Below are 27370 nucleotides of genomic sequence, written 5' to 3'. Positions count from 1 at the left end.
AATGTAATTTTATGATTAGTAAGGCGATAAAATTTTATCTTAAAAAAATATAATTTATCGAACTTTCTCATAATCTAATATATATATATATATGATATAATTAAGAGATTATAATTTCTCCATAAATCATTAGTGATCATAAAACGAGAATGAGTGTTTAATTCTCCTTGTAGATCGATATTTTAATGATGATGATGATAAACGAGAATTGACGTGATGTTTGATGGTGTGATTGTAATATGGAACTAAATGTATCAGAAGGCAGAAAAGAAACATTCCATTTCTTCAACCCAAGCAATTCAATGAGATTGAGATGATGTTAAGAGTACCAGTTGAACAGTATCATCTACCCTACAACTGCTACCTAAGAGAGGGATTCAGATCAAGATTTGTGTTATGCAGCACAGAAATCTAGTAGTGCAGCTACCAATCTGATGCAACTGATGGTCAAACCATGTGGAAGTAGAAGCATTTGGAAGGCAGCAGCCATCTTCTTCTGCAACAGTGAAGAACAAGAAGAGGAAGAAACAAGTGTTGAGATCTTGAGGTTTGTCTCATCACATCTTCTCTCTTTCTTCTTTGCCTAGGAAACGTCAAAATCTATTCTAGACAGAGAGCGGGGGTTTGCATATCATGGTTTTAGCAAGGATCACTTTGTTTGATCCATTATGATCATAGATCATATATACAGTATAGTGAGAGATTGTGGAAGAAAAGCTCAAGATAGTTTGCATATCATATCTCTCTCTCTCTCTCTCTCTCTCTCTCTCTCTCTCTCTCTCTCTCTGTGTCTCTCTACATCTCATGGATAAAACATAGTTTAATAAATTCCATTTGATTAAAAAAAAAGTATATTTAGCTATTTTATCTTCACAGGCTTAGAACTACAAAGATAAAGGAGGAAAAATGGAGAGTGGCAGAAGCTGACTTGTCTGATGGAATGCACTGAAAGCTTTTATTATGCTTCACTTTCTTATAAAAAGAATAAATTCTGCTTCAAATATAACAAAAAAAGATATAGCAAAACAATGATTAATATTGATACTAATTAATTAACCATATATAGCTGAAGTAGAGAATTGCAGCAATATATAAGACGAAAATGGCAAACACAATGCTTGTTCGTTTCTTCCCTATGCATGAGGAATCACTGCAGGGTGCTGATAAACCATCTAAAGCTAGATTTGGATGCGTACAAGTAGGATGGGCATAGAGAGATCACCTAACTGGTGGCGTAGAAAGCTCCAAAAGGGTTCCAAACGTATGACGAGCCATTCTCGATGAAGTAGCTGCCTGAGCTTCTTGGAGCCATGCATGGAGATGGAGGCACCTCCCTCTTTGGATTGCCCTCCAACTCGAGCGAGTAGCTCAACACAGAAGAACCCGAGCTCTTGATCTGGAGGCTTCTTTGCACCATGAAGCGAGGATTGATGGCTCCATCGTTTGCTCCGCAGTGTGGGGCGAGGTCGGAGAAGGCGGAGACTTGCTTGTGGACTTCCGAGCTCGCCGGGGGTTGCTGTTCGAAGGCGGCGAAGCTATCCATGGGAGGAGGGAGGGAGGAAGAGGCCGCCGCCTCGCCATTGCCGGGCGGCGCCTTGGTTGGCTCGGAAGTGGCACTTCTGCTCTTCTGAAACACTCTACATAGGACCATATCTTCCTGTCCCCAAGTTAAATGTGTGTGGAAGTTGGTATGTCACTCGAGAACATAAAGAATGTCTATGTAAAGGTTCATGGAAATATATGAAGGTTGTCATCACCACAGTCACAAGTAAGAGAAAAGAAGATCTACAGATGATGGTGGCTATCATCCTAATAGTAATCACAACAATGGAACTCTGACATAGGAATGGACGCACGAGAAAGAGAGAGAGAGAGAGAGAGAGAGAGAGAGAGAGAGAGAGGAGACTAGGCATCAGTTTGCAGTAGATTCATACATATATAATATATGCACATGAAATGATGAATAAGCTGTGAAGAACAAAGATCTTCAAGTTAGGAATGCATGTAGAGATGGATTGAGATGACATTTTTCTGGTAGAACAATGGATAATTTTACACGATGTAAAGAAAGATCAGAGATCACTAAGTTGGCATGACAATGAGTATCAAATAAAAAAATAGAGCTTCCATATCCATAAAATAAACATTTTGGATTGACTTCAAAAATTTATGGATTGTGCATTTGTCAATACAGTATGGACTAACTTAACAATGTCATGTGAGAAACCCCTACAAATATTATATGGATTTTATGTCATAAAAAGTTCAAATCAGATCTTACATTGTGCATTTATCAGGCTTTAATTAAGCTTCAAATATCCTCTTAGATAAAAAATAATGATTACTTTACGCTCAAACTAATTACGTAGATATAGTTAGCTACATTTAGTATCTTGATCCCTATATTTAAAAAAATTATATTAGCAACCCTATAGCAAGACAAAATATAATAAAGATAATTTTAATGTTTTGTTTTATGATTATAAATGGTGGTATCATTGGGAGTTGTATATGGTTGTTGTGGATAAGGATCACTCTACATTTACATCGATATCGATATAATTACTGAGTGACGAAAGGACTATTGATGTAGTCACTGAGCGACAAAAAGATCGTCGATCGATGCACATATTGAGTGTCGTTGTTTTGTATCGACGTCGATACAAATGCAGAGTTGTGGCAAGAGGTGAAGGCCATTTGGTAAATGCATCAATGTCAACGCAAATGTAGAGTGATGAAATGGTCACTCGATAATTATGTTAATATCGATACAAATACAAAGCAGCGGTAAAATGTGAGAATCACTTGACAATTGCATCAATGTCAATACAATTGCATTGACACCAACACAGATGTAAAGCGATGAAATGGTTACTAGACAATTGCATCAATGTCAATACAAATGCAAAGTGACACTCACCTCTCATCGTTGCTCTCCTCGTTCATAATAGCCATCCATGACCTCCATCAACGTCATTCGTCACTACCACTAAAATGTTAAAATTATCTTTTTATTTTTTTATTTTCATATTTTTTTTATAATATTAATAGATATAATTTTTTAAAATATGAGAAAGATAACTAACTACAAACGGCTATCTATAATTAGCCCATCACATGACTCATGAATAACATATTAGCCAACATATATATTTGAAGTCAGCAACATACATCTGCTATTTGATGATGTCGACTTCATATATATATATATATATAATAGGTTTTGGAAAAGGAATCGAACCCTTAACTTAAAGAATGAATCCCAAATACATATTATCAGACTAACCTAACATGTTTTCGGAAAGGATTTGAGCCCTTAACTTATAGAATGAATCTCGAATCCATATCATTAGAGTAACCAATTAGGTGTGCTTAAGGTATGAATTCATTTAATTTCATTTTTCTTTTTGTACCTCACAACATATACTAAAGCATTTATTTAAGTTCCTTCTGTTTTCCTTTGCTTGTGATGTTATTGTTGTTGTTGATGATGATGATGATGATGATGATGAAGATGATGATGTATTACCATGAGAGGAGTTTTATGTGGATGAGGAGCAGATCCAGCCATGCGGAATTCGTGCATGATCCAGTTGGTCTTTCTTCCCTTGGGTGCTCTGCCTTGGTAGAAGACCAGAGTCTTCCTCATGCCAACAAGCACACCTCTCCGGCTCACAGTCCGATCTTTCCCCGTCGCCTTCCAGTAGCCCGACCGGGTTGCGCGGTTGGTCCGCTGCCCCGTCGCATACTTCCGGTCCCGGAGGTTGAAGAAGTACCACTCCCTGCCGCCCACGCATGCCATCTCTGTCCCACAAAACATCGAGACTAGTTGCAGGCATCAAGCAAACAACAAGCATCAGCAATGTGTTGTTGATCTTTCTCGGCTTCTGCTTGGCTATAGGAAATCTAGCTTCCCAGTGTGTTAGGGTTTTGGTGGAGCAGGTTGAGATAAGCATCATGTATCCACCTTGGTTTGTCATGATCATTACAGTTTGGAAGGAGTAAGCTTGATTTTAAGATGTGATCACTCAAAGTATTTGTTTAGTCTATTATTGAAGATCTCATGAAAAATCTATTATATATTGGAAGGATCTGAGAGTGCGAGGAGAGACATAACCAAGAAAGAAACAAAGCCACACAAGACGCACCAACGCATCGATTTCCACATGACAAACAAGGCTCCATTGTCGAGCATTTCCTTTTCTTTTGGTATCTATCTCACAAAGCTGTTTTGCTTTCTTTAGACTCTTACAAATATGTTCTGCACATCTTCATGGCAGCATCTCAAGAACTTGCATGCATTTGACGGAGAGAGGCACATTGAGTTTTCCATCATCATCTCAAGGTTGATGACTAAAAGGGTTGCTGAAAGGAGATCGTTCATATGAAGTTGGGAGGTCATCGGCATGTATCGTTTAAGATACATGAAGAGGTAATAAGCAAAGACCAAGATTCCAAAGTTGCTGCTCAAAGGATTGTGACCAGCAATAATTCACATGAAGGTGGGAGCCCACTTTAGGTACTTGGAAGGGATATAAGAAGATGTCACACCTCGATTGTACATTAAATGTTTGGCAGTGATCTCTAATGATCTTAATTTGGACGCATGAAGCAACTATTAAGGTTGTCAGATATCTACAGCACCACAGGAAGATGGACGAACATAAAGAGAGGAATCAGTCCGACAAGTAGCTCATGCATCCGGATCTAAAAATCTAGTGTGATCTAAGAAAGAAAAAGGGTAAAGCAGACAGAATCGTAGCTGTTCATTTACGCACGGAATCAAAATCAAAGCCGGAAAGGGGAAAAGAACACATACTATCCAGGAAGAGAACCCTAAGTTTCTGCAGAGCAGAGAGACATGAAGGAGGATATATCCTTCAGGCAACCATATGTCGTGTGTCTATAGCTACAGGAAGAGTAGTTGAGGGTTGTGGTGTGGTACCAGGAAGGTGCCATGGCTCGCACTTGTTGAGGTCGACGTGGATCATCATGTGGCAGCCATACAAGCCGCCGCCGTCGTCGCCGGCGACGTTCTTCATGAGGTAGTCGCACACCAGCTCCTCGTCCCGCGGGTGGAACCTGAACCCCGGCGGCAGCCTCGCCTCCATCATGCTCAAGTGGCTCATGGTGATGGACATGGGAGATGGATAAGAGAGAGAGATGAATGATAAGGAGAAGAAAACAACAAAAGGAAGGCGAGAAGGCGGACTTTAAATACTGTTGTTGTTGGGGTCTTCACGTATGGAAGATAACCACCAAATCACTCGTGCTCTTATTAGCATCTCGATTACATACGACAACTACAAATACAATGAGATTGCTCTCTTTTACTATTTCATGTAATATTTACGTGACGGAAACGATCTCTTTGAATGTTAGATGACAAAACTATACATACTAATTCTCCTCCGAACCCCAACCCGACGATAAGAAAAGCCCTTAAGCATTTAAGTATCTGTGGGCCCACCCTAATGTTTCTTATCCATCATGCATTTGGTCAAGTCAAAAATTTCATTTTGTTTTTCCTTCTTACAAATAACAAAGCATTAAGCATATAATATTTCGAACTCTTAATCTTTACTAAGTCATATACATTTTCACCTACCAATAATACTTCAGATTACGAATCATCAACTTTTGATAAATGAATCTATATTAATTGAAGTAATTCATAAATAATTCGGTATATTATCATTAAAAATGAATTGAGATGTTTGGAATCATTATCCTTGTAGGTGGGTCAAGCACACCAAACAGTCTGGTGAGTGGATGAAACATGTTATGGTGAAAGAGCAGAGTCTCGATAATGTAAATTAAGTGGCAATACTGTGCAGTGATGGGAGAGTCACCTGAGCTCGCCTTCCGTTGGCGACATGGAGAGCACAAGCCAGGCAGAAGCTTGTGACCTGGTCTTCGATTTACGTGCTCCGCCCTCCCTCTTTCCTTTTGTTTCACGTAGGATGGTTGCCTCTTTGGTCTAGGCTACTGCACCTGACGTCGACCGCGCAGGTGGCGCCAAAACCTGCACCGTCGGTCATCAATGCCAATCCACCGAGCCTCCTCATCGCCGCCGTCCGAACACCAGCGGACGTCCACGACGAGAAGGTGATCAGGGTGAGGAGAGAGAGAGAGAGAGAGAGAGTACCGCTGCTTGAGTACGACAAGCTCGTCGTGGGTACATGGTCGCTTGAGTGCACACTTTTTCATACAAGAACAGGAGGTGACATGCCCACCACCCGGGGATGTCTACTCCGAGACGTGTGATGGCGGGCGCTGCCCTCGCCCCGGCCCCGGCCCCCTTCGCCTTCCGATAGCTGTGTGCGCTCCTTGTCATCGCTCGTGAAGATGACGAGGGGACGGTGGGGATAAGGTCTCCAGTCGATCCAACATGTGCGTTGGGCGGATGACGCAATGAGACCATAAGGCATGATGGGTGGTCGCCATCGGACAGGCGGTGGGATCCGGTGTTGCTGGTGCAAGGATGGCTTTTCACGGTGGAAGGATGGACGGCGGAGGAGAGCTTTGTGTGTTGCTGGTGGAGATGGAGGTTAAATCTACTGGAATTGTTTCTCTAAAGATCAAATCATGTCGTTTACCTTATGGAATACTTGTGCATGGCTGTTGGAGCTTCACGACACGTTCTCATCTTTACTCCATCCAAATGCACACGCATTAATCCACCTGCCATTGCTACTTTCTCCAGCTTCTGCTGCCTCCCTGGGAAAGATGATCGATTGCTTGTTAAAGTGTCAGTGATGGACCTCATGCTCTCCACGAGGAGAACAAAAATAAGGAGGAGAACTAATGCAGTTGCTGTGAAGATGCAAGATTCAGATGTTCTTGGTATTGACTTTGTGGCTCTGACTTTGAGGACTGCACTCGTGAGCATGAAAGTGTAGACTTCAACAACACAGATGGCAGATGCAGTGCTGAACAAGCCAAGCATCAAAGAATAAATGCATGATGATACCATATGAGTTTTACCTTATATCTATCTATCTTTGGCTGATTCCACAAGATGCAATAAAGCAAGTGCTTTGTCAAACATCTGTACTCTTCAAGTGTTTGCTGCCTTCATGGAACTCGAAGAACGCTGACCTAAGAAGAAGAAGAAGAAGAAGAAGAAGAAGAAGAAGAGTCGTAGTAGTTAGGTTATCAGTGAATGCAAACAAGACTGTCTCTTTCATCCCCAACGTAATGAAAGTTTGGATAAACCTGTTGTTGGGTCCAAGCTTTCCATTTCCACCAGTAAGATAAAACCTGGAAGAGATGTGAGATGTGATTCCAGCTGGTAATATCAATAGAGCCTATAGATAAGCACTGGGTTCCTGCAAAAGCAAAAATGTCCAAAGAAGAAAAAGTTCCTATAGTATATGACAGACTGGATGCAATGAACAATCATAATAATGGACATTTCTTGAAGGATAAAGGTTACTTTCTGGATGAAGGTTACATAGGATGTGACTCAACAACAACGACAACAGCTTTAAATTAATGCGTTCTACATGGTCACCAAGTATATTTGAAGTTCAACATCATAAGAGGTCCAAAACAACTATTTCTATTATCAGAGGTTGTTTATAAGGAATTTATAGTTTTGGAATATGGTAAACGGAAGCTGTATATAAAACACAAACACTTGGTATAAAAGATCAGTGAAAAGGATTTGAGAAAATCCACATGAATAGCAACTCTTCCAATGATTTTAAATTGACAACTTGGCAATTAGAGACTGCAGTTTCAACCTGAAAGGTCAACACATGAAGTTCCAATAAGGAGTCAAGTACTCTGGATGACATCTTGCTGCGTCATTTCATCAGTCCAAGATGTAACTTATTAGCACTGTTTGCGAAAGAGAACAAGACATCTTGCTGGTTGCAATAGGTTTGTTAGAGCATGCATACCTGCTGTTCTCAAAGGACTTCAAGAACACCAGGAATATTAGATTATATTTGTATCCAGAGGCTTTCGATATAGAAGAAAGCTGCAAAAAAGAAATGTTTGATTAGCATAAAATTTCAAGGAAATGACAGAAGATATCTGATTGATTGTTTTACAGTTCAACTGCACCTTAAATTTATCAAGTAAGAAAGGTGATCACAAGCTGCCTATTCCTTAATCAAAGTCTTTTTGTCCTTTCTTTCCAGAATGTGTCCAAGACTGAGCCAACTTGTAGAAATTTGTGGCCACCTGAATTCATATGAAGAGACCCTCAGTATACACCATACTGCTACTACAACAATTTCAGGCGATCTCCATTCAAATGATGTAGAAGAATTGGCAAAGCATTTGACTAGATGGAGTGGGTGGAGGCAGGAAAAACTATGATGGATCCACTTCAACAGTTGAAACTGTTGGGGATGCACAAAAGTACAACATCATATCAGACAAGCAAATAGGCACTGATGAGGTCCAAGAAGCAAAATATTTGTTGTTCATAAGTCAGCATCTTTTGGCATTTTATTCAGCAAGCAAATGCTACACCAGAACTTGAAAGTAAGAAGCATAAGACTCTCATGATGTATTCGTTCACGAAGCAGAAGGACATCAGAACCAGTTCACAATATGTGTCGCATGCATTTTTAGCAACCAAACTGAAGAAAACAGTAGAACACAACATACAGAGTGATGGTGGGAGGTTCTCCAAAAATGCTCCTATATTACAAAAGGAGTCTAGGATAGTATTAAGGCAGCTTTAAAACACTGAACCATGCATTCCAGAGACCAGACACCAAAAAACAACAGTTTGGAAGAATTGAGATCGAAGATGAAATGCATTTTTAGACTTTCTCTCTCTAGAAAGAACTGGATGGCTAATCAGTTGAATCTTGATTCATCACAATCAGATCAGAGAAGAATCTTGTGTTTGATTCAGCAGAGAAGAAGTTAATAGTTGGAACATGAAAGAAGAACCAGGTATTATAGTGGGTTCGCTTATGGTGACTGTTCTAATACATATCCATGTCAGTAGTATCAGTGAGAAGATTTTTCTCCTTTTCTTCATTTTACTATCCAATATTGTCATTGATGTTCTGTTTCAAGACCATGTGAAGCTTAAAAGCTAGTGGACTTACTGTTGATCAACTCTGCCTCTACCACACCACTTCACTGATGGATAGCCCAGTGACTGTGCCAAGAGGATACGAAAGCCTGAGAAAGAGCCAACACTACCCTGACGAAAGACCAACATGCACAGAATAAAAAAAGAATGGTGTTAATACTACAGAAACAAAACTTGGCATGAGAATGTAAGGTTGACATTAGGAGTAGAAGACACAGAGAACAAAAACATTACTAATGAAGCTCAACACCAAGGGTCTGAAGGAAAAATTACTCCTGGCAGAATCATGGTGACATATAAGGATCTTCCTCATTTAGGGGACACCAATTAGCAAAGTTTACAGAGTTGGACTTTACAATGAATTTTCAAGATGAGCATATTTGGAAATCTAGGGATAAAATGGCATGACTTTGTTGTTGTTTCCTGCACCAGTTATGCAGCCTTAATATTTTGAGCTATACTAAATGACATTGCTCAGTTAACTTGCAATGTTATTTCAGCTGATTGACAAGAATCAAAGTTCTTAAACTCAAATACTGACAAACCCACATCTAAGCCAATTCAGTAGACACCAAAACTTCTTAGCAATCTCATGTCCTGTTGTTGGAGATTCAGCAAGCCTGGACATGCTGATTATTCTTCATTATCCTCATCCACAGACTCACAGAACACAGAATGCAACTAGTTCTGCATAGAGACTTTAAACAAATCACCTGGTTCCCAGTGGCTGCAGTGACAGTCCTTTCAGGAAGCCACAGGTCTAAAAATCAATGCTCACCCTCATTCCTCTTGTTGGAATGAGAGAGGCTCACAGAGTCCCAGCCAGACACAGAACAATACTTTTGAACCATGGATCTCGAGGAAGAGACATGTGACCAAGTGATTAGAAAGCCATGCTCAATGGCCTGAAAGCTTTAGATTGTCCCCCCCCAACTCTAGAGCTGAGAAGGGGTTCAAAGTTCAAAAAATTTCCATCACCACCACCACCACCACACAAGCACATGGGTGTAGAGAAGTGGCAGCATTAGATGGGCAGAGCTTCATCCAAAAGGGAAGAAAGAAAAGGATTCATCATCCTCTCCCTCCTCCAAAAGGCACATACTGTCAGCTTTGAGTAGATGCCTTCACTGTTGGTTTCCTGTGTTGGTTGCGGCCATGAGTATTGCCCACTGGACTTCTTTGGATGCTAGCTAAGTGCCAAACTTGGCGATGCTCAAAGTAGTGAGGAGTCTATTTCTGCATGTGAGAATGATTCATTCATATGGTGAGGAGTAGGTTGCTCCTGACACCACCACACTGTTTGAGCTGTGGTCAGACCAACTTGTATGAACTCTCAGTAGCAAACAAGGATTGCAAAAGCTCATCGGTGAGGGAGACAATGATGAAACTGAATTCTCAGTAGTTGAACTCCCACAAATATAATCAGAAAAAAGACATCAGCTTTCTGAAATCTAATCATGCAACGACAAATTCCATGTTCCGTATGAACAAGTTTTTACTGGTGACTGAACATGGGATTGCTGTTGCTGATAAAACTTCCCAGAACAAGTAGTAGTGATTTGACTTATGGAACCAAATGCAAAGAGTCATAAGCGTGGGGGAAAATAATGATGCCAAAGACTAGCAAACTTTATATAGGTGAACTAAACAACATATCATGAGATAATGATATCACTATATATTTTCGGAAGCTTAAACAAATGAAAAGATCCAATTCACATCAAACTCCAAAAATTTAAATACTAACCTGTACCCTTAAAAAGTGGAGAAAGATTTATGCATTTGATCATTTTCTTCAGACTTTTTCTTTTACTCCTTTCTACCTACTTGAAAGCTTAAGATCATCAATTGTGAAACAATATAAATTTATGGAAAAAAGAAAAAAGGAGAAAAAAAAAATCTTCTATATTTTAAGGGTCAAAATTGCCCACTTGGGAAGCACCCCCCCCCCCCCCCCCCCCCCTCGTGACACGTGTCGGAGCTGGCCATGCAGTGGTCCGAATAAGCTGTCTCATGGTCCTCAAGGAGCCAACAAAGAATCGCCTGGTCTTAGAAGATAATTTGGTCACTAGGCTCAGAGACAGCCCCATATACCCCCTGCTTCCTAATTCGATGTACCTAGACGAAGGATCGGGGTATAATAGTCATTTTATCTATCTATATTTGGTCAACTTTCTCCACGAATTAACCCAGCCGTCTATTCCTAATCTGTGGTGAATGGACGGAGTGGATGAACAAAGGCCTAGTGGTCCCCGGTCATCGATGGTCACGGGGACACGCTGCAGGAATCTTGACTGCCACGTAAAATTAATATTTGCCAACTTACCAACACATTTTACGCAGTTTGACTGAGCCAATCGATCACGGGTGGGTCCAGTGCCGGCGTCCACTCTTTTGCAAGGCGGGTTACCGAGTGGGTAGAATGCAAGCCGATAATATGATCTGGGTCTTCGCCCGCACCAAAAATGATGCGAGCAAGGGACGTCTGATCCCTCGCATGTCGCCATCTGGTTCGTTCTCATCCTGGACCGGACCGGCCCAAACACGAACCGTGTTCATATAAGTAAATGGAGACGCGGGAGTGGTTGAAGGCCAAACCTTTCTCTCTTCGCTGTTTAATGGTATGAGATGGTGGCCTCCGCCTTGGTCACCGATGTCGCCCTCCCTCCGGCGTTCTCCGCCTTCTGCCGCCTCGGCCCCAGGATCTCCCTCGGAAGCGACCTAATCGCTGCCGCTGATGACGACAAGGCTGATGAACCGGGCAGGGAGGGACCTGACGGGGATGAATCTGGTGGCGACTTCGTCGACTTCGAGTTCCGACTGCATGATCCCGTTGCCATGCTCCCCGCCGACGAGCTGTTTGTCGATGGGAAGCTGGTGCCTCTCCAAATGGCGGTGGCGAAGCCGGTGGCGTTGCGTTCCGCTGCCGAGATCCGCTCGCCGGAGCGAGCGAAGACGCGGCGAATGGCCGAGGACTCCGGATCGGACCCCTACGCCTTCTCTCCCCGAGCGCCGAGCTGCACCAGCCGGTGGCGGGAGCTGCTCGGCCTCAAGAGAGCGGCGACGCCGAAGCCCGATCCGGTGAAGGTTTCTCCTGCCCTCGCCGCCGCCAAATCCAAGAACCCTAACCCTGACGCCAGGTCCCTTAAGCATTTGTTTCACCGGAATCTCAAAATGTCCCCGCTCGAGGCGTCGCTAAGCCTTCCTCTCCTCCACAACACCAAGTCGGACTCCGTCTCGATCTCCTCCCGCGGCCCTGACCACGAGGACCCCCCCCGGCTCTCTCTCGACTCGGACAAACCCAGCCACCACATCCCGACGGTCCGGTTGGTCCGGCCACTTCCGGCTGTGGCGGAACCAGGCCGGAGCCGGATCAGACGGACAGCGTCGTCGGAGATAACGCCGCCGCCGCCGCCGATTGGGCCGGTGGACAGTCCGAGGATGAACCCGTCGGGGAAGGTTGTGTTCCACGGGCTGGAGCGGAGCTCAAGCAGCCCGGGGAGCTTCACGGGCGGGCCGAGGCCGCGGGCGCGGGGGATGGAGCGGTCCTACTCCGCCACCGTCGTCCGGGTGACCCCGGTGCTCAACGTCCCGGTCTGCTCCCTCCGCGGCTCGGGAAGGGCCTGCCCGGCCTTCGGGTTCGGCCAGCTGTTCTCGCCGCAGAAGCCTGTCCGGGGCTCGTCTGCGACTCGCAGCGAGAAGACCACGAACCAGAGGGATTAGGCAACACATCCTCGCCTCCCTCTTCATCGAAGGCTAACGCCAATTTCATTGACCGTTTGTTTTCCTCCTCCAAGTCGGTTCTCTGGTCCATTTTTTCCCTCCAAAACCTTTGTGGGGTTGGGGGATGTGCTCCTGTCAGCGCAACCGTCCTCTTTGAGCTATCGTGCGCCGGAACACGGGTTTAACGAAATGGTTGGTGGCGCCGGCCACGGTGAGCCGTCCTCCGCCGCCGTACGCTTGTGTGTACCCCCATGTGATGTGCGCTGCCTTCCAAGCCACACTGCCATGGATGACTCTAAAATGTTCTACAATTCGATGATGATTTATATGATCATTTTTAGATCCATTGATGAGTTGTATATTAGGGGAACGATCGTCATTCAACATGTGAAGCTCAACACAACAGTCGTTTGCATAAGATGGGTGTAGAGTACACAGAATTCTGCTCCTGACATGTAGGTTTTGTTGCTATTTTGCACTACCTGTAACACAAATGCATTGGATTAGTCTTGGAATGGAACTTTGATTACGAGCACCAAAATGAACACAAACTGATGAAGCCATAGTTAAAGCTAATTCTTAATTTTGTATTAATCAGAAATCTAAATTTTATTCGACTGTTCTATAAAATGTAAGAGTAGAAACACAATGGTGAACTATGGCAAATCACCACTATGTCAAACTTGTCATGGGGGCCAACCTGAGATTAAGAGCACCTTTCTACTGAAAACTGATGCAGCAAACATTTAGGTTGACCAAAAAAATATAGGTTTGAGCTTCTCATGTACTTGCACAAGTTCATCATTAAGCTAATGGATTTATTTCAAGTACAAATATCAACAAACACATGAGAACGGCAGATGTGAAACTCCCATCTAGAAACTACACAAATGAATGAGATATGTAGCCTTTTCCGATAAAGCATTACCGGGTTTGAAGTGAGTCAATGTGTCAGTAGCCGCAACAAGGATTCCGGAAGATGTGTGCTATAATAGCCGATGAGCAATTGCATCCAATTTGGTCACGATGTACTCAGCAATTAGCTATAATGATCCTTTGAATGACTTATCTCAAGATTCAAGAAACACTAGGCGCAGAGTAATGAACTAGAAAATGCCAAAGAAAAAAGTGAAGCTGCTCTCATGTAAATCAAACAAGTAATGGATTGAAACTAAACTGTTGCACTTTTAAGATTAAAACAAACCAGTTTAAAGCTTTTGCTCAATCATGAGATAACTAGAGGGGCGAAGAAAGGACGAAAAATCTTTTGGATAGTAGATAATGAAAAAGCACAGCATTAAAGATGACAAAGTTTGAGCCCTGTACGACATACATCACTTTACTCATAACAATAAGTAGCTATCATCTGTGAAAACAAATGCAGCTACACTATTTATACAAAGAATAATAACCTACACGAATGAGACATCAAAGAAACATAATCAAAATTAAGAATGTCGATCAAAGAAATCAAAGTACCTGAATTGCAAGTCAATAATGATGTGACTGCTCTGTCAATTGATGGTTATCTATAAAGAGAAATTTTAACCCTCAATCAGCAGATATATGATCATCAGAACATTGTTGTGAAGCACACTAACTCTGGAGGATGTACGTAAGGTCAAGCAATACCAGTGGGTAAGCCAGTAGAAAGCATTTGGTCCATGTTATCAATGCGCCTCTGAATCGATTTCAAAAGTAAGTTCAGCGCTGAAACCCTTTTGCAGAGAGAGGAGATTTTGGCAGCATATTGCATAATAAACGGCAAAGGTGCATCTTCTAACAATATGTCTAGTTCTGCAACAAGCAATATATACAAGTTAGTTTAAGCATAAAAAAACATATGGATCAGTTTAAAGGGAAACTAAGGCCGGCAAGCATATTAACTTGGCAACAGACACCCATTGAAAGAATTCCATGATCTCAAATGACTCTTATAAGTATATGTTGAGACAGTATTTAGAAAACAAAAGGGTTGGTCCCTTGATCAATTTGTTTTCAGATTGTCTTGAACCAGGTTACACTAAATTGCCTGGTACTTTTTTGATAATATGCAACTCGCTGAATTTGCCATCTTAAATCAAATCACTGAAAAGGTGTCAAAAACCGGTGGTGTAACAGCCTGATACATGCCTAGGAATACCTGTTTAGATTTGACAAGGAAAACTTTTACGAATTAGTTTTTCTAAGAAAAAATAATATCTCTTGCATTAAACAGTGAAAGAGTTACAAAAAGTAAAAAAAAATAAAAATAACCAAGACACAGAAAAATTAAAAAATGAGACCCAGCATATAACATTTTAAAGAATTCAGTCAAGTCATTCCCTGCCTGTAAGTTTCTAAAAAGTAGCTAAATCTGTACAGGAGATCTAAGTACCATATAGCACATATGTAATAACAATTGCTGTTATTACTAACATATTCAAAACAACACATAATTGATACCGAGAGAACTTTATATAATGAAGTTCTAATAATACATAGATAAAATATATATTATTGTCATATCAAGAACTTGGAGGATACTTTTGATACTCACTTCAGAAGCTGTTAAAAAAATGATAAAAAGAGCTAATACTTGGGTGGTGAATTTTGCATCAAAAACCATTTGTTATAACATAATAATAATAGTATAACCAAAAATAAAAGCAAAGAGAATAACATGTTAGTCTCATTTGCAATTTCCATATTCGTGCCTATTAAATTGCGCATCCAATAATAATATGCACAGGCCTTATGCAAAGTGGTTGAAGAACTGCCTCCACATACCTGGTCGCATGCTGACCGCTTTCTGGACAAAGTGAATAAGAAAAAGGAGCACTTGAGGCAATCAGTATATCATATTATACAAGTCATACATTTCAACAAAGGAATGCACAAAAAGAGCAACCTAAACAGGATTCTTCTTTCGCTGCTGAACCAGATGAAAATGCATAACCGAATTTAGGGCATATGCCATGGAAATATGCCCATTAGTCGATATGTGAAGTTGTGCTCAGTCAAAATCTACCCAGTAAATGTCAAAGCTTAGAAGGACATAACTGCCTATAAAAAATGCAAGCCTGAAAGCTCACAAGCACAACTATATTCTTAGGCATATTTGCCATCAAAGATTTCTTAAAGAGTACAGAGCAAAGATCAACATTTAATTCCTTATGTCATACATTTAGATGATGTGATAGAAGAAAAAGAGGTGATGTACTCTGCAAATGAAAATTCATTAACAAGTGCCTCGACAGAAATCAATAACCATATAGAATTCAAGAAAGCAGAGCTGGAATTCTAACTCCGATCTAGAAGACCATCAAAAGATTCGTTAAATTTGATGTAAACCCTCAAATTTTGCTTCAATTTTGACTAAGAGAAATAAAAGGCGGATGTCAATTTCCCCCAACAAAAAAGAGGCCAAGGAAAACTTGATAAAAGCTGATAAATTGCCTTAAAGAAGACCCCAAACCCCAAATAATATCAGAATCAATGGGTTCTACCTCCTGTGAGGCGATCTAGAGAAAGGGAGAGCTCGTCCTGGCTCCGGGCGGTACCCTCCGCTCTGGAATCGAACTCCCTCATCACGGCCCCCAGCGTCGAAGCGATCGCCCGTGCCAGGGCGTCCCACCCCTCGTGGCCGGCAGCAGGTCCCTCGGCGCCATTCACCCCGCCACCTCCACTGGCGGAAGGCTCGGACGAGGCCCTGGAGGTTGCCGGTATATCGCCGTCGTCCATGGTGGTTCAGCCCCTTCTGCGTGCTTCCTTTCGATGGATTCCGTTCTCGAGCTCCCTGTGATTTAACCGGGTCCGATTTCGATCGATGCCAATCCGAACCGAGCTTCTCGTGGTTCAACCAACCGTTCCTCTTGTCAATTCCGTTCCGACCACCCGAGATGTCATGAGAACTAATGAAAGCATAAATCGTTAATATTCAATCAAATATTATATATCAAACTTTCACATGCAACAATCAAAAGACGGTGAGTATGCTATAACATCTCTCATTTAATCTCAGAATTGAATTGATTTATAAGTTTGATTCGAAAGTGACAGAAGAACTGAATTGGTCGAGTCGAACCAGTACACTACTTTCGATCACACAGACATAATCGCAATGATTCTAACAAATTTGATAAATCTACAACCGTATGATGTAAAATATTTAAATCTAAATTAATGACAGTATATCCATCAAATTTTATATTCTCCCATTTTTCTCACAAGAATTCGAAAGCCATTCACACATGATAATTTTGAGAATGCAGCTGTGGTAACATAATAAAGGTGGATGAAGCCAAGTGCAGGTTGAGAGGACAATAAAGCCTCCTGATTCAAAAGGACAAATACATTAGTTGAAAGTCACAGAGTGAACCAGAACAATGGTGCCATTACAAGGGGTTAGAAGGATATACAAGATCAATGGACCAAGTGAAGAGGATGTCACACTTAACCGGCTTGTTTTTGGCAATAGATCATTCATTTGCAGTGTCCGTTGCACTGCCGATGAGCTACTACCCCGTTGCTGTGGCCCTCACTGGTGGGCTTCAGATCAACTTTCTTGCTTAGTCCCCATACGCGGATGGTGTGGTCATCACTGGCGGAGGCGAGCATGTGAGGGTTGGACGGATTCCAGCTCACGCAGTTGACAGAGCCGGAATGTCCAGGAAGAGCCTCAACAAGATCACCGCTGCCACGATGCCATATGTACACCTGACCACAATAGATTTATCCCATCAAGTAACTGGCACATCAATAGAAGACCATGATTAAAAAAAATTCATATGATCATGTATTAAGAGAAAAGTAGGTTATATTTTTCTTGAGCCGGTCAAGAATTTCAAGCAAATTACTGAAACTTCAAGTAAATTCTCTGGTAGAGTAGACAGACCTTTGTATTGAATGCAAACATTAAAATACACCAATACAGAACTAGAAACACTAGTAGCCAAGACTTGTAATTCTTTTGACCATGTGGAACAATTCAACTCTTACAACTCTGACAATCTTTCCGTCATCTGCCTCTCCACAAAACCACTTGACCACTCTTTTCCTTCACAAGTTAACTATGCACCTTACAATCTAGTCTCTAAGAGGTTAACTCGCATCACATCTACAACAACCCAGACCTGAACTGAACCATGGCTTCCAGTACCAACTTTTCTTACCAGGAGCACAAACACCAGGATTAAAAAGGAAAAATTATCTAAAACCAATTTCACAATAGTAACCCCTCTTGTACATTCGGATATGCTAAGCATACCCGTTTTCTGTTGTCACAAAAAAATCCAAAAAATATTCAGGGGGGAGGAAAAGCACCGACTGTAACATCTTACTAAAATACAAATGAGGGATGGAATCTATTCAGAAACAAGAATAAAGGGCATGCATTAAGTGAAGAGGTAGTCCCAGACGTGCTACATTCCAGGTTATCTAGCAGAAAAGAGAATTCCTGAGAGTAATGTACTAACAACCCACATAATAAAGTCAAAATGAGACAAATTGTAGATGGAGATGTAATCGCACAGATAGATTAATTTACTTATCAATACCAATAGGTGGAAAAGAGTGAGGAAAGCATATCCATATGATTTTCAGTAAAAATTGTACCTGTGAATCTTCACTTCCGCTGGCAATGAAAGCCTGTTTAATGCCCCCAAAACAGGACCTTATTAGATATCGGCTCCGTCTATGACCTTTGTATCTCGTAATGAGTCTGGGATCATCTTTTATGCACCATAAGTGAATCTCCTGGTTTATCAAGTTTACAAGTAAAAAATTATCATCGCCTGATAGTGTAAAAGAAGTAATAGGCTGTTCCTCTTCTACCAGCTTCTCCATCTTCATTTCCCTATCTAGCAACATAATCACATTTCCCTTACACGTGTTTATAATATGTCGACCATCTTTTGTGATGGAGATGTCAGAGGTCATACTGGTTCGCAGGCCATTCCAGGAGTCAATTTCTTTACCATCCAAGTCCCAGATGCAGATACTCTTATCTGTAACACCAGAAAATAATCGTTTTCCATCTGGGAACCAACCGCAAGAAATCAGTCCAAGACCAGTTTTTTCATAGACTTGGAGGCATTCTCCTGAGTGAACATCCCAGCGTCTTACAACTTCTTCCATTCCACATGTGAGAAGCTGGCTGTCATCAGGGCTCCAAGCAATCATCAAGACAGCTTTCTGATGATCAATCAGCTTGTGTTTCAATGACAATCCTTCATCTTCATGAACCTGGATATCAAACGGCATAAAGCTTACACCAGAGCAACAAAAGATTATCAGTTAAGGAAAGGCCTCAACTAATGTCGGCCTAAATTAAACAGATACTTATTCTGTTAAGTTTATAGCTTTTCTAAATTTCTGTTGGCTGCATATGTTGACTCAAATCAAACCACATATTAACAGGAAACTTGGTGCACTCTGACTGCCCTACCTTCTAATCTAATGGATTAGTAAGGGGAAACAGTCAAAAGTTGTTACGAATTTAGATAATTTAAAGTTAACTTAAAATAAAATAGACTTCATATTTTTATCATTCTCCCCTTTTTTTTATTTTCATTATGGTATCCAAAAGATATGTTTAGAATAACCACTTGGCAGTAGTCATTTTATTTATTTCTATTGTTCCTATAGCTAATTCTAGTATGATACTTAGATGTACTTGTCATATCTCATAGGCATCTCATGTTTTATTGTCAACAACTTATTATACTAGACATTTCAATCCAATCTGTGCACAATCTGATTCCTGCATCTGCATCCATATAATACTGGAACATATTTAACATGAAAGATAGTGAGAAAAAAATTAGTGCTCTGCACTGCAGAAAGGTAGAAACTGAGCTCTGTAAGGCTCAACCTTTTCAATAGGAAAACCAAGGTCCATCATAACTCATGCTCATCCAAAAAATTATCGAACAAGTGTTAATAAGCTTGCAAACCAAGGGAATAATAGATAATGATATACCTCCCATATAATAGCAGATTTATCATTTGATGATGACGCTAAATATTTTCCGTGGTTTGAGAACTGTAAAAACCATACTTCATCATGGTGTTCTTGCAACACCTGTTGAAAATAGATAGAGCAATTTTCAAATATAAGATGTATTGTTATTAAATACCACAAGAATCATAATAGCACCAAGCAACAATATATAATCTATTTTTTCAATCTGAAGATCTAACACTCTCTTTTCTCTCCCTTTTTCTTTAAGATTTGCCAACATAAATTGCCTCTATTCTGCTGCTCTATGCTTAGCCTTGCTCCTTAACCAGTGAAAGTTACTTTTTTGTAACATACCAAACTCATAAAAAACACAAAAAAAAAAAGGGCAAAACTCATAATTCAACAACTGTTGAATGTCAATGCTCAGATTACAGAAACCTGCAAATCCACCAAGTATAATTCAACCTTGCAGAGAGTCCACAATTCAAAATCCTCAATTATCTCATTTCTTCTTGAAATGAACTCTAGAAACCATGGAAATTAATTTAAACTGAAGTTTTAGATTTTTATTTTTATGAATGACTACACCTTTGGTGTTACTCATATCTTATATGTGACTGTCTATAGTTCCTATTTGGTGTTGGCCACAAAAAAATGTCAGTGACTTTCCAAAATCAGAGTTCAAGACGAAAGGTCAACATATCTTAAGATAAGCAAGCAAAGCTCCAAGCATCTTTTAATGTATGATCAAAAAGTTCATCCTCCTACACAACACACATCTACATATGGTAGCTCAGTATTTAAGATGCAATATCACATCGTTTCCTAGCTTCCATCTTCCCATCCTTGCTAATTTGATCATTTTCCTCAACTAAATATCTGTATTTATTGCAATTTTCTGTAGTATTTAAACCAATTTACCAGATAAACCATAGATTGGCGTGGATGAGAATGATACAATTTAAGGTTATGGTGAATGCCAAACCTGAGCGGTATAAGAAGGTAACTGATCCTTGCCACAATTATGATCAGCATACAATGAGAGGGAACTATCAAGAGAGTTGTGGAAATAACAAGATTCCCTTTGCAAACCAAGTGCCTGTTCAACCAAATGCTCCAACCTCCTCTCAGGTATCATCACTGTTGGAGGAAGCAGTTTCTGCAATTCCTCTAGAAGCTTTAGTCCAGGATTTGAAGTTTCAGTTCCAAGATTGGCAAACCTAAGTAAAACATGATGTGAAGGAGAGACAATACAGCTAGCAAGCTCGTGCACCCGCTTTTTGTTGATGCCAAGAGGAGTAATTTCACATCTCAATGTCTTCAATGCATCCATGAAATCATTAGTCTCCAACAGTTCAAAGTACTTTTGCTCCAATATCAAAAATGAAGAATATTTCAGTAAATTTTCATCCACAAGACCTATTTTGTGCAATGTCTCCAAACTTCCATCCCAATTTCCATCAAGCACTTGTTTCCTGAAAAGATTCACCACTGATGAGTGCAAAGAAATCCCAGACTCCTCCTCCAGGATTGCTCCACTCTTTTCATATCCAAGAGAATATAAGGTCTTGGTGATGATTCTGACAAACTCAGCCCTTTTAATTACACCTTTCGAACCAATCATATCTTGTTCCCCGTGGAATGGCAATGGTTTGGCCATTGGACCTCCCAAACAACCAATGTGTAGCAAAGAAGATGAAGTGTTCAAGAGGCTCCTCAATTCTGCTGAGGATGCTTTCACACGTTTTGCTGGTGGTTCATCATCGTCTAAACCTCCCATGAAATGCCAGAATCAGCCCATATAAAATTCCAGAAAACAAGATTCAGCTGCACACAAGACTGATGTAATTGCTTGGATGTTGATGAACTGGATATGCAAAGACTTCCTACATAGAAGAATTGATATTTGGTTAATTCCCCCCAATGAGATGCAACTAATTCTATCCAATCTTAAGCAGGTAAATGCACTTATCCTTGATAATCTATAAACCAACAAAGGATCTCCCCCAATGAGATGCAACTAATTATATCCAATATCAAGCAGGTAAATGCACTAGTCCTTGATAATCTATATATCAACAAAAGGGGAAAGAAACAAAAGTTAGAGAGAAAGAGAGAGAGAGAGAGAGAGAGAGAGCAGTTCAGTTCCATAAGAATGAAGAAATCACACGAAACACCAAATAAAATAGTGAGCTAAGGATGAAGTTGGTACAATTCTTGTGTCTTCAGTTTGACATGTTAGCACAACTAAAATGCTTTAGTCTAGTCTCAATAAACACCTTGAGGACATTTCCTAAACAGCAGGATAACTTGGTAACATGATATCTGCTTGACTAGTTTTACTAGTTCCTACACTAATCAAATTCTGCTTATGTGATTGAATCATGCTCAATTGGAAATCTTATGAGAAATTAGTTGGCGCAACACATTTTCAAGTACAAAGCCAAGAAACGACAGGGGCTAGTAACTTTAATTCATTATTGCCTATCAATAGCAAGTGATTTGAATACCTCCTGTGCATTTTGACAGACCCAATCGAGCACAAAAAGGAGAAAGTCTCAGCCTTAGAATGAAGAATAAGGTCAACAATTGGAAGACTGCAATGTTCTTACATTGATCATATTCAGTTAACCGAAAGATGCACTAACACTAACTTCAAGTCAGATAACTACGAAACAATAAACAGAAACCGGAACGATGTTACAAGATCATGTTGGGTTGAGCACCCAACAAGCAACTTCCCCGTCAAAACAAATTATGCCATCCATACTAGATAAATTCTGAATCTACTTAAGACATTTGTTTGATACTGCAACAGAGTTAAGAATCGCGAGTCGAAAGCACATGATCCAGAACCGGCACATCCAATGGCGGGATTTCACCAAATCCCAAGTCAAGAAACTAGCCACCGACAAGAACCTAAGTACCAAGACAAATAGCAACAGCAAAGAACAGATCGATAACAGAAAAGCTGACCTCCAAATCGATCAAAAGGAACCCCCAAGGTCTGGTGGATCCAAGACCGATGGCTGATCGCCCCAAATCGAGCACCGACCGGGCTCTGCAGCGCGATCAGTTCGGTCCCAAAGCCTCGGATCCCAAAGGGGAAGGGGCTACAGGGACTCCTGCTTTAGTATCTGTAGCTGGATTGATGCCTTGAATTGGCCCTCGAAGAAGAGGAAGAAAGATAAGGAAGAGAGATGTGAGACGAAAGCAAGGGGAGAGAGAGAGAGAGAGAGAGAGAGGAGATGGCTTGGGGTGCAGGAAACCGACTCAAATAAAAGAGAGTGCCTTCCGGATCTCTTCTATCTCCTCCTCCTCCTTCCATTTGTTTTCTTTCTTTTTTTTAATTTATTTTTTTTACGCTGGTGTACGAGAACTTTAAGATCAACGCAGCGTCTCTCGGTCTCAAGATTCGGAAAACGCCATTGATTTGGCCGGTGACACGGCGGTAGTGGTGGTAACCTGCATGGCTTATCAAAACCATGAGAAGAACCATGGCTGACGTGGCCCACTGTCGTCGATGGAGCATCTTTCACGGGACACGTAGGCCAGACACACGAGCGCGATAAACGTATTTGCAGATGAGATGTTTGATGAAATGGTGCGCCGGACCAGAGGACGGCGAACAAAGGGATGCAGAGAGTCCTCGTAAGCTTGAATTCCTCGAATCGTCACCATCGACGAGAAGAGCTTCACGATATGGAACGGCACAAGCTTGCTGCAGCCAAATGAATGCAAAGCCAGCTACCAGGTGCTACATTCCAACACGACGTCAACATATTCATCAAGCTTGAGCTTCAACTTCAAGATCAGAAGTCATCTAATAACCAGAAAGTCTGATGTCAATACCTGGATCACGTGCAGGTACCTCAAGTTCAATGGGGAGACTTTTGGCATGGATGATGTCCATCGATGTCCCTTTCTTGCTTGAGTTCCTCCAAATCATTGCCACTGAGAAACGCAGTCGATGCTGGGAAGAGTTCCTCCAATGGATCGAGGGATGGACGTCGACATATAACATCTCATGCTAGAAAACCAATTCATGCTCCTTGTGTTGCAGAAGGCCTTGGAAATCCAGTGTTCATCTCACAATTTGCTGCTGATATCTCTTCTCCCATGCTCATCAGATTCTTGAAAGAAGTTTCTCCATTCAAAATGTAGGCATCTATGCAAGTTGAGCAACTCCTCTTCTCCAAGGATCAGAATCCCAAGCCTGCTTGTGGAATCTCAGCTCAAGATGAAATCGCAATGCCGCTGCTGGAAGAGATCGCAATTCCTTCAGAAACCAAATTTCAACATGCAGACTACAACTTCAGTTTAAATGCTGAAGTCACAGTAAGAAACTTCAGTTTCACATCAATTTGCACCATGAACTGATGCTTGTTTCTCAGCATTGACCATCCATAGATCATCGTCTACCATGAATGCACGAACACCATTCTTATTGTCTATCCAGCTGTAACCACGATCCTTCGCCACCCCTCGACCATTCATCAATGCCCTAACAGCAGATGCATCATCCCATCTACCTAGGGAAGCATATATATTGGACAGAAGAACGTATGGAGCCGAGCTTAGGGGGTCAAGCAGGAAAAGCTTCTCTGCGGCACGTTTCGCAAGTGTAGCATTTCCATGAACAGCACATGCGCTAAGCAATACCTCCCACAGGACAGGATCATCTACGCATGGCATCTTGTCTACTAAGGCTTCAGCTTCCACAAGGCGACCAGCACGACCAAGAGAATCAATCACACAAGTGTAATGAACAGCAAGTGGCTGGATTCCATGGTCCTTTTCCATTGTATCGAGGATTTTAATTCCCTTGTCAACCATCCCAGCATGACTACATGCAGCAAGAACAGCTATGAAGGTCACACTATTTGGTTTCTCATCTGTTCTCAGCATGTGTTCAAAGAGTTCCACGGCTCTCTTGCCATAGCCATTTTGGGCATATCCATATATCATCTCATTCCATGAAACAACATTCTTGGTTGGCATGGTATCGAAAAACCTGTGTGCTTCATCTACATTACCACATTTAGCATACATATCAATCAAAGCACTCCCGACATAAACACGGAACTCATAACCATCTTTAGCAGTTTGGGCATGTATCTGTCTTCCCTGAGGCAATGACGACAGTCTAGCGCATGAGCATATCACGCTTGCATAGGAGGATTCGGTGGGGAACATGCCATCTTGACGCATCTGCTTGAATACAGCAAAAGCTTCTCTGTTTTGAGAATGATGTGCAAAGCCAGTTATCATTGCATTCCAACTGACAACATCCCTCTCTGTCATCCTATCGAAGACCAGCCTTGCCACCTTGATATGCCCACATTTTGAGTACATATCCACCAGTCCACTGGCAACAAACACATCAACATGAAGCATGGCTCTTATTGAGGCAGAATGCGCTTGCTTCCCAAAGTCCAGAAGACCCAAAGCCGAACAAGAACTTAGAATAATGGCCAAAGTAGTTTGATCGGGCAGCACATTCTGAAACTGCATCTTCCTAAATAGTTCGACTGCTCTGTCATGGCTTTCCTCTTGGCAGTAGCCAGAGAGTATAGCATTCCACGACCTAACATTAGGTTCCACTATCTTGTCAAACATCTCATGTGCTGCCGCAATGTCACCTGTCTTCACACACGCAGCTAGCAAACTGATGTAAGTGACTTCATCCGGTTCGAAACCATGTTGCTGCATCAATTTCAACATGGCTATAGCCTTTATGCTGTCACCTTTATGACCATATCCAGCTATCAAAACATTCCAAGAAACAACATTGATATTTGGCAATGTATTGAAAAGCAATTCAGCTTCATCCGTGTTCCCACACTTGGCGTACATATCAATCAGAGAATTGCCCACATGAATATCAGATTCAAAGCCGTACTTAACTGCAAGAGCTTGTATCAACTGGCCAAGCACTAACCCATGATGTCGAGGAATGCCAAGCTCATCTCCTTCAGCTCTGGCACAAGCACACAACACACTGGAAACAGCAACTGGATCGATGTGAATTCCGGTCCTATGCATCCTCTCAAACAATCTTACGGCTTCCTCGATGGAACCACTCTGCATCATACAGCCCATCATCGCAGTGATCGAGACCTCATTTGGATGTGATATCCTGTCGAACACTTTGACTGCATCACCTGAGCTCCCACATTTTGTGTACATCCCGAGCAAAGCATTCTCCACGAATAGATTCCCATCGAGGCCAATTTTCACAGCAATCCCGTGGCACCTGCGGCCATCCTGCAGGGCCATGAGGCTGCCACACGCGCTCAAGACGCTGGCGAAGGTGAAATTGGTCGGGATGAATCCTTCCCTAGTCATCACAGAGTACAAGTCCAACGCTGCCTCCTCGGACCCACCGCGCGCCAAGGCGCCAATCATGGTGTTCCAGGACACGACGTTCTTGTCAGGCATTTGCACAAACAGCTGATGGGCTAACTCCAAATCCCCGGACTTGGAGCAAGCGGACACAATAGCATTCCAGGAAAAGACATTCGGGCAAGGGATGGAGCGGAAGACGTTGACGGCGTAGCCAATGCTATGGCACCGTGCGTAGAGCTCGATGAGGCGGTTGGAGAGGAAGGTGTCGGCGGAGAGGCCGGCGGAGAGGATGCGGGCGTGGGCGGCTCTGCCGTGGAGGTGGGACCGGTTGGCGATGCAGCAATGGAGGAGGTCAGCGAGGTGGGCAAATCTTGCATGGTTCATGCCGTCTCTTCACGCAGTCCAAAGCCGACAGCGTCAAGCTATATATAGGGGTTTCACAGTTCATAATATATTAACATACTTATAAAATAATTAGCTAAATTTACCATTCGAGATCGCGTGGCCTAATGGATAAGGCGCTCGCCTCCGGAGCGGGAGATTGTGGGTTCGAGTCCCATCGCGATCGCTAGAAAAATTCTTCAAATATCTTTTTTTTTTTGTTCTTTCTATATGGTATTGAGAACAAAGCTACTAAATTCATAACCAACTCAGCAGAGGTAGGGAAGAATATTTAGAGTATTTGAAAAAAATAACAACATGAAATGAGAAATTAAAAAATGAAAGCATCAATCAAAAAAAAAAAAAAAAGAAGAGATTTTTCAGGAAAATCATTTTTTTATTTGCTTGGTTTATTTATTTTTTATTACTACCTTTCTGCTTTTTCTCAATATCCACAGTTTCATTTTAATTTATCTCTTTCTTTTTAATCTGCAGCGAGAGAAAATTACTATATCAGCTGGTGATTTAAATGATATTAAAGATTATTTTTCTTATTAGAAAGTTTTGATGATTATACTCTTAATCATGCATTTACTAAAGCAAAGAAGGTGACTGAATGGATGGATGGCTTTAGTTTTTTCTTCATTTTTTTTTTCGTTTCTATTTTTTGTTACTTTTTTCAATCTCCTGCAATTTTATTATGATTTCTATTAAACATTTTAATCTTCTGGAAAAGAAAATTGCTAAATCATTCAATGTTTTATAAATGGTATCAAAGACAACTTTTCCTTACTAAAAAATTGTGATTATCAGGCAATTAATCATACATTTTGGAATCCAACAAAGTGGCCAACTGATTGGTTAATCATGCAAGAATTAATACATCCACATGTTTTTTGCTTTACTAAAAA

At 41.4% G+C, this 27370-nt stretch overlaps 5 protein-coding genes and 1 non-coding gene across 9 annotated transcripts; 2 read left to right on the top strand and 4 right to left on the bottom strand.

Annotated features, from left to right (window-relative positions):
- Window positions 1–1018: 1018 nt before the first annotated feature.
- Window positions 1019–7101, bottom strand: LOC135582261 (NAC domain-containing protein 21/22-like). 3 transcript variants are annotated; one of them, XM_065120123.1, is made up of 7 exons: window positions 6988–7101; window positions 6600–6720; window positions 6149–6535; window positions 5853–6025; window positions 4946–5124; window positions 3530–3825; window positions 1019–1657 (listed from the first exon to the last, which is right to left on the bottom strand). In XM_065120123.1, exons 4-7 carry the CDS (start codon window positions 5876–5878, stop codon window positions 1223–1225), a joined length of 936 nt encoding a protein of 311 aa, XP_064976195.1. In that variant the 5' UTR covers window positions 5879–6025; window positions 6149–6535; window positions 6600–6720; window positions 6988–7101; the 3' UTR covers window positions 1019–1222. The 3 variants fall into 3 exon arrangements, with proteins under 3 accessions (XP_064976195.1, XP_064976196.1, XP_064976197.1); XM_065120124.1 differs by having other exon boundaries at window positions 4946–6025; XM_065120125.1 differs by having other exon boundaries at window positions 3530–3804; window positions 4946–6025.
- Window positions 7102–11664: 4563 nt separating this feature from the next.
- Window positions 11665–12839, top strand: LOC135618825 (uncharacterized). The gene has a single exon (XM_065120122.1). The coding sequence runs from the start codon at window positions 11693–11695 to the stop codon at window positions 12785–12787; it is 1095 nt and encodes a 364-aa protein (XP_064976194.1). The 5' UTR covers window positions 11665–11692; the 3' UTR covers window positions 12788–12839.
- Window positions 12840–13181: 342 nt separating this feature from the next.
- LOC135618826 (uncharacterized) lies at window positions 13182–16880 on the bottom strand. Of its 2 annotated transcripts, XM_065120127.1 has the most exons (4): window positions 16276–16880; window positions 14420–14584; window positions 14267–14316; window positions 13182–13269 (listed from the first exon to the last, which is right to left on the bottom strand). In XM_065120127.1, exons 1-3 carry the CDS (start codon window positions 16508–16510, stop codon window positions 14279–14281), a joined length of 438 nt encoding a protein of 145 aa, XP_064976199.1. In that variant the 5' UTR covers window positions 16511–16880; the 3' UTR covers window positions 13182–13269; window positions 14267–14278. The 2 variants fall into 2 exon arrangements, with proteins under 2 accessions (XP_064976199.1, XP_064976198.1); XM_065120126.1 differs by lacking the exon at window positions 13182–13269 and having other exon boundaries at window positions 13933–14316.
- A 146-nt stretch (window positions 16881–17026) lies between these two features.
- On the bottom strand, window positions 17027–22969 carry LOC103993632 (WD repeat-containing protein 26 homolog). Its single transcript, XM_009413767.3, has 5 exons — window positions 22707–22969; window positions 20716–21616; window positions 19749–19850; window positions 18383–19012; window positions 17027–17485 (listed from the first exon to the last, which is right to left on the bottom strand). The coding sequence occupies exons 2-5, from the start codon at window positions 21508–21510 to the stop codon at window positions 17252–17254; spliced, it is 1761 nt and encodes a 586-aa protein (XP_009412042.2). The 5' UTR covers window positions 21511–21616; window positions 22707–22969; the 3' UTR covers window positions 17027–17251.
- A 1062-nt stretch (window positions 22970–24031) lies between these two features.
- On the bottom strand, window positions 24032–26467 carry LOC135618824 (pentatricopeptide repeat-containing protein At4g20770-like). Its single transcript, XM_065120121.1, has one exon. The coding sequence runs from the start codon at window positions 26460–26462 to the stop codon at window positions 24090–24092; it is 2373 nt and encodes a 790-aa protein (XP_064976193.1). The 5' UTR covers window positions 26463–26467; the 3' UTR covers window positions 24032–24089.
- A 106-nt stretch (window positions 26468–26573) lies between these two features.
- Window positions 26574–26646, top strand: TRNAR-CCG (transfer RNA arginine (anticodon CCG)). Its single transcript has one exon. It is a non-coding gene; the product is annotated as a tRNA-Arg (tRNA).
- The last annotated feature ends 724 nt before the right edge of the window (window positions 26647–27370 follow it).

This window comes from Musa acuminata, chromosome BXJ2-8 (assembly GCF_036884655.1).
Source record: "Musa acuminata AAA Group cultivar baxijiao chromosome BXJ2-8, Cavendish_Baxijiao_AAA, whole genome shotgun sequence".
Lineage (NCBI taxonomy): Eukaryota > Viridiplantae > Streptophyta > Magnoliopsida > Zingiberales > Musaceae > Musa > Musa acuminata.
This window is presented reverse-complemented; position numbering and strand designations above follow the sequence as displayed.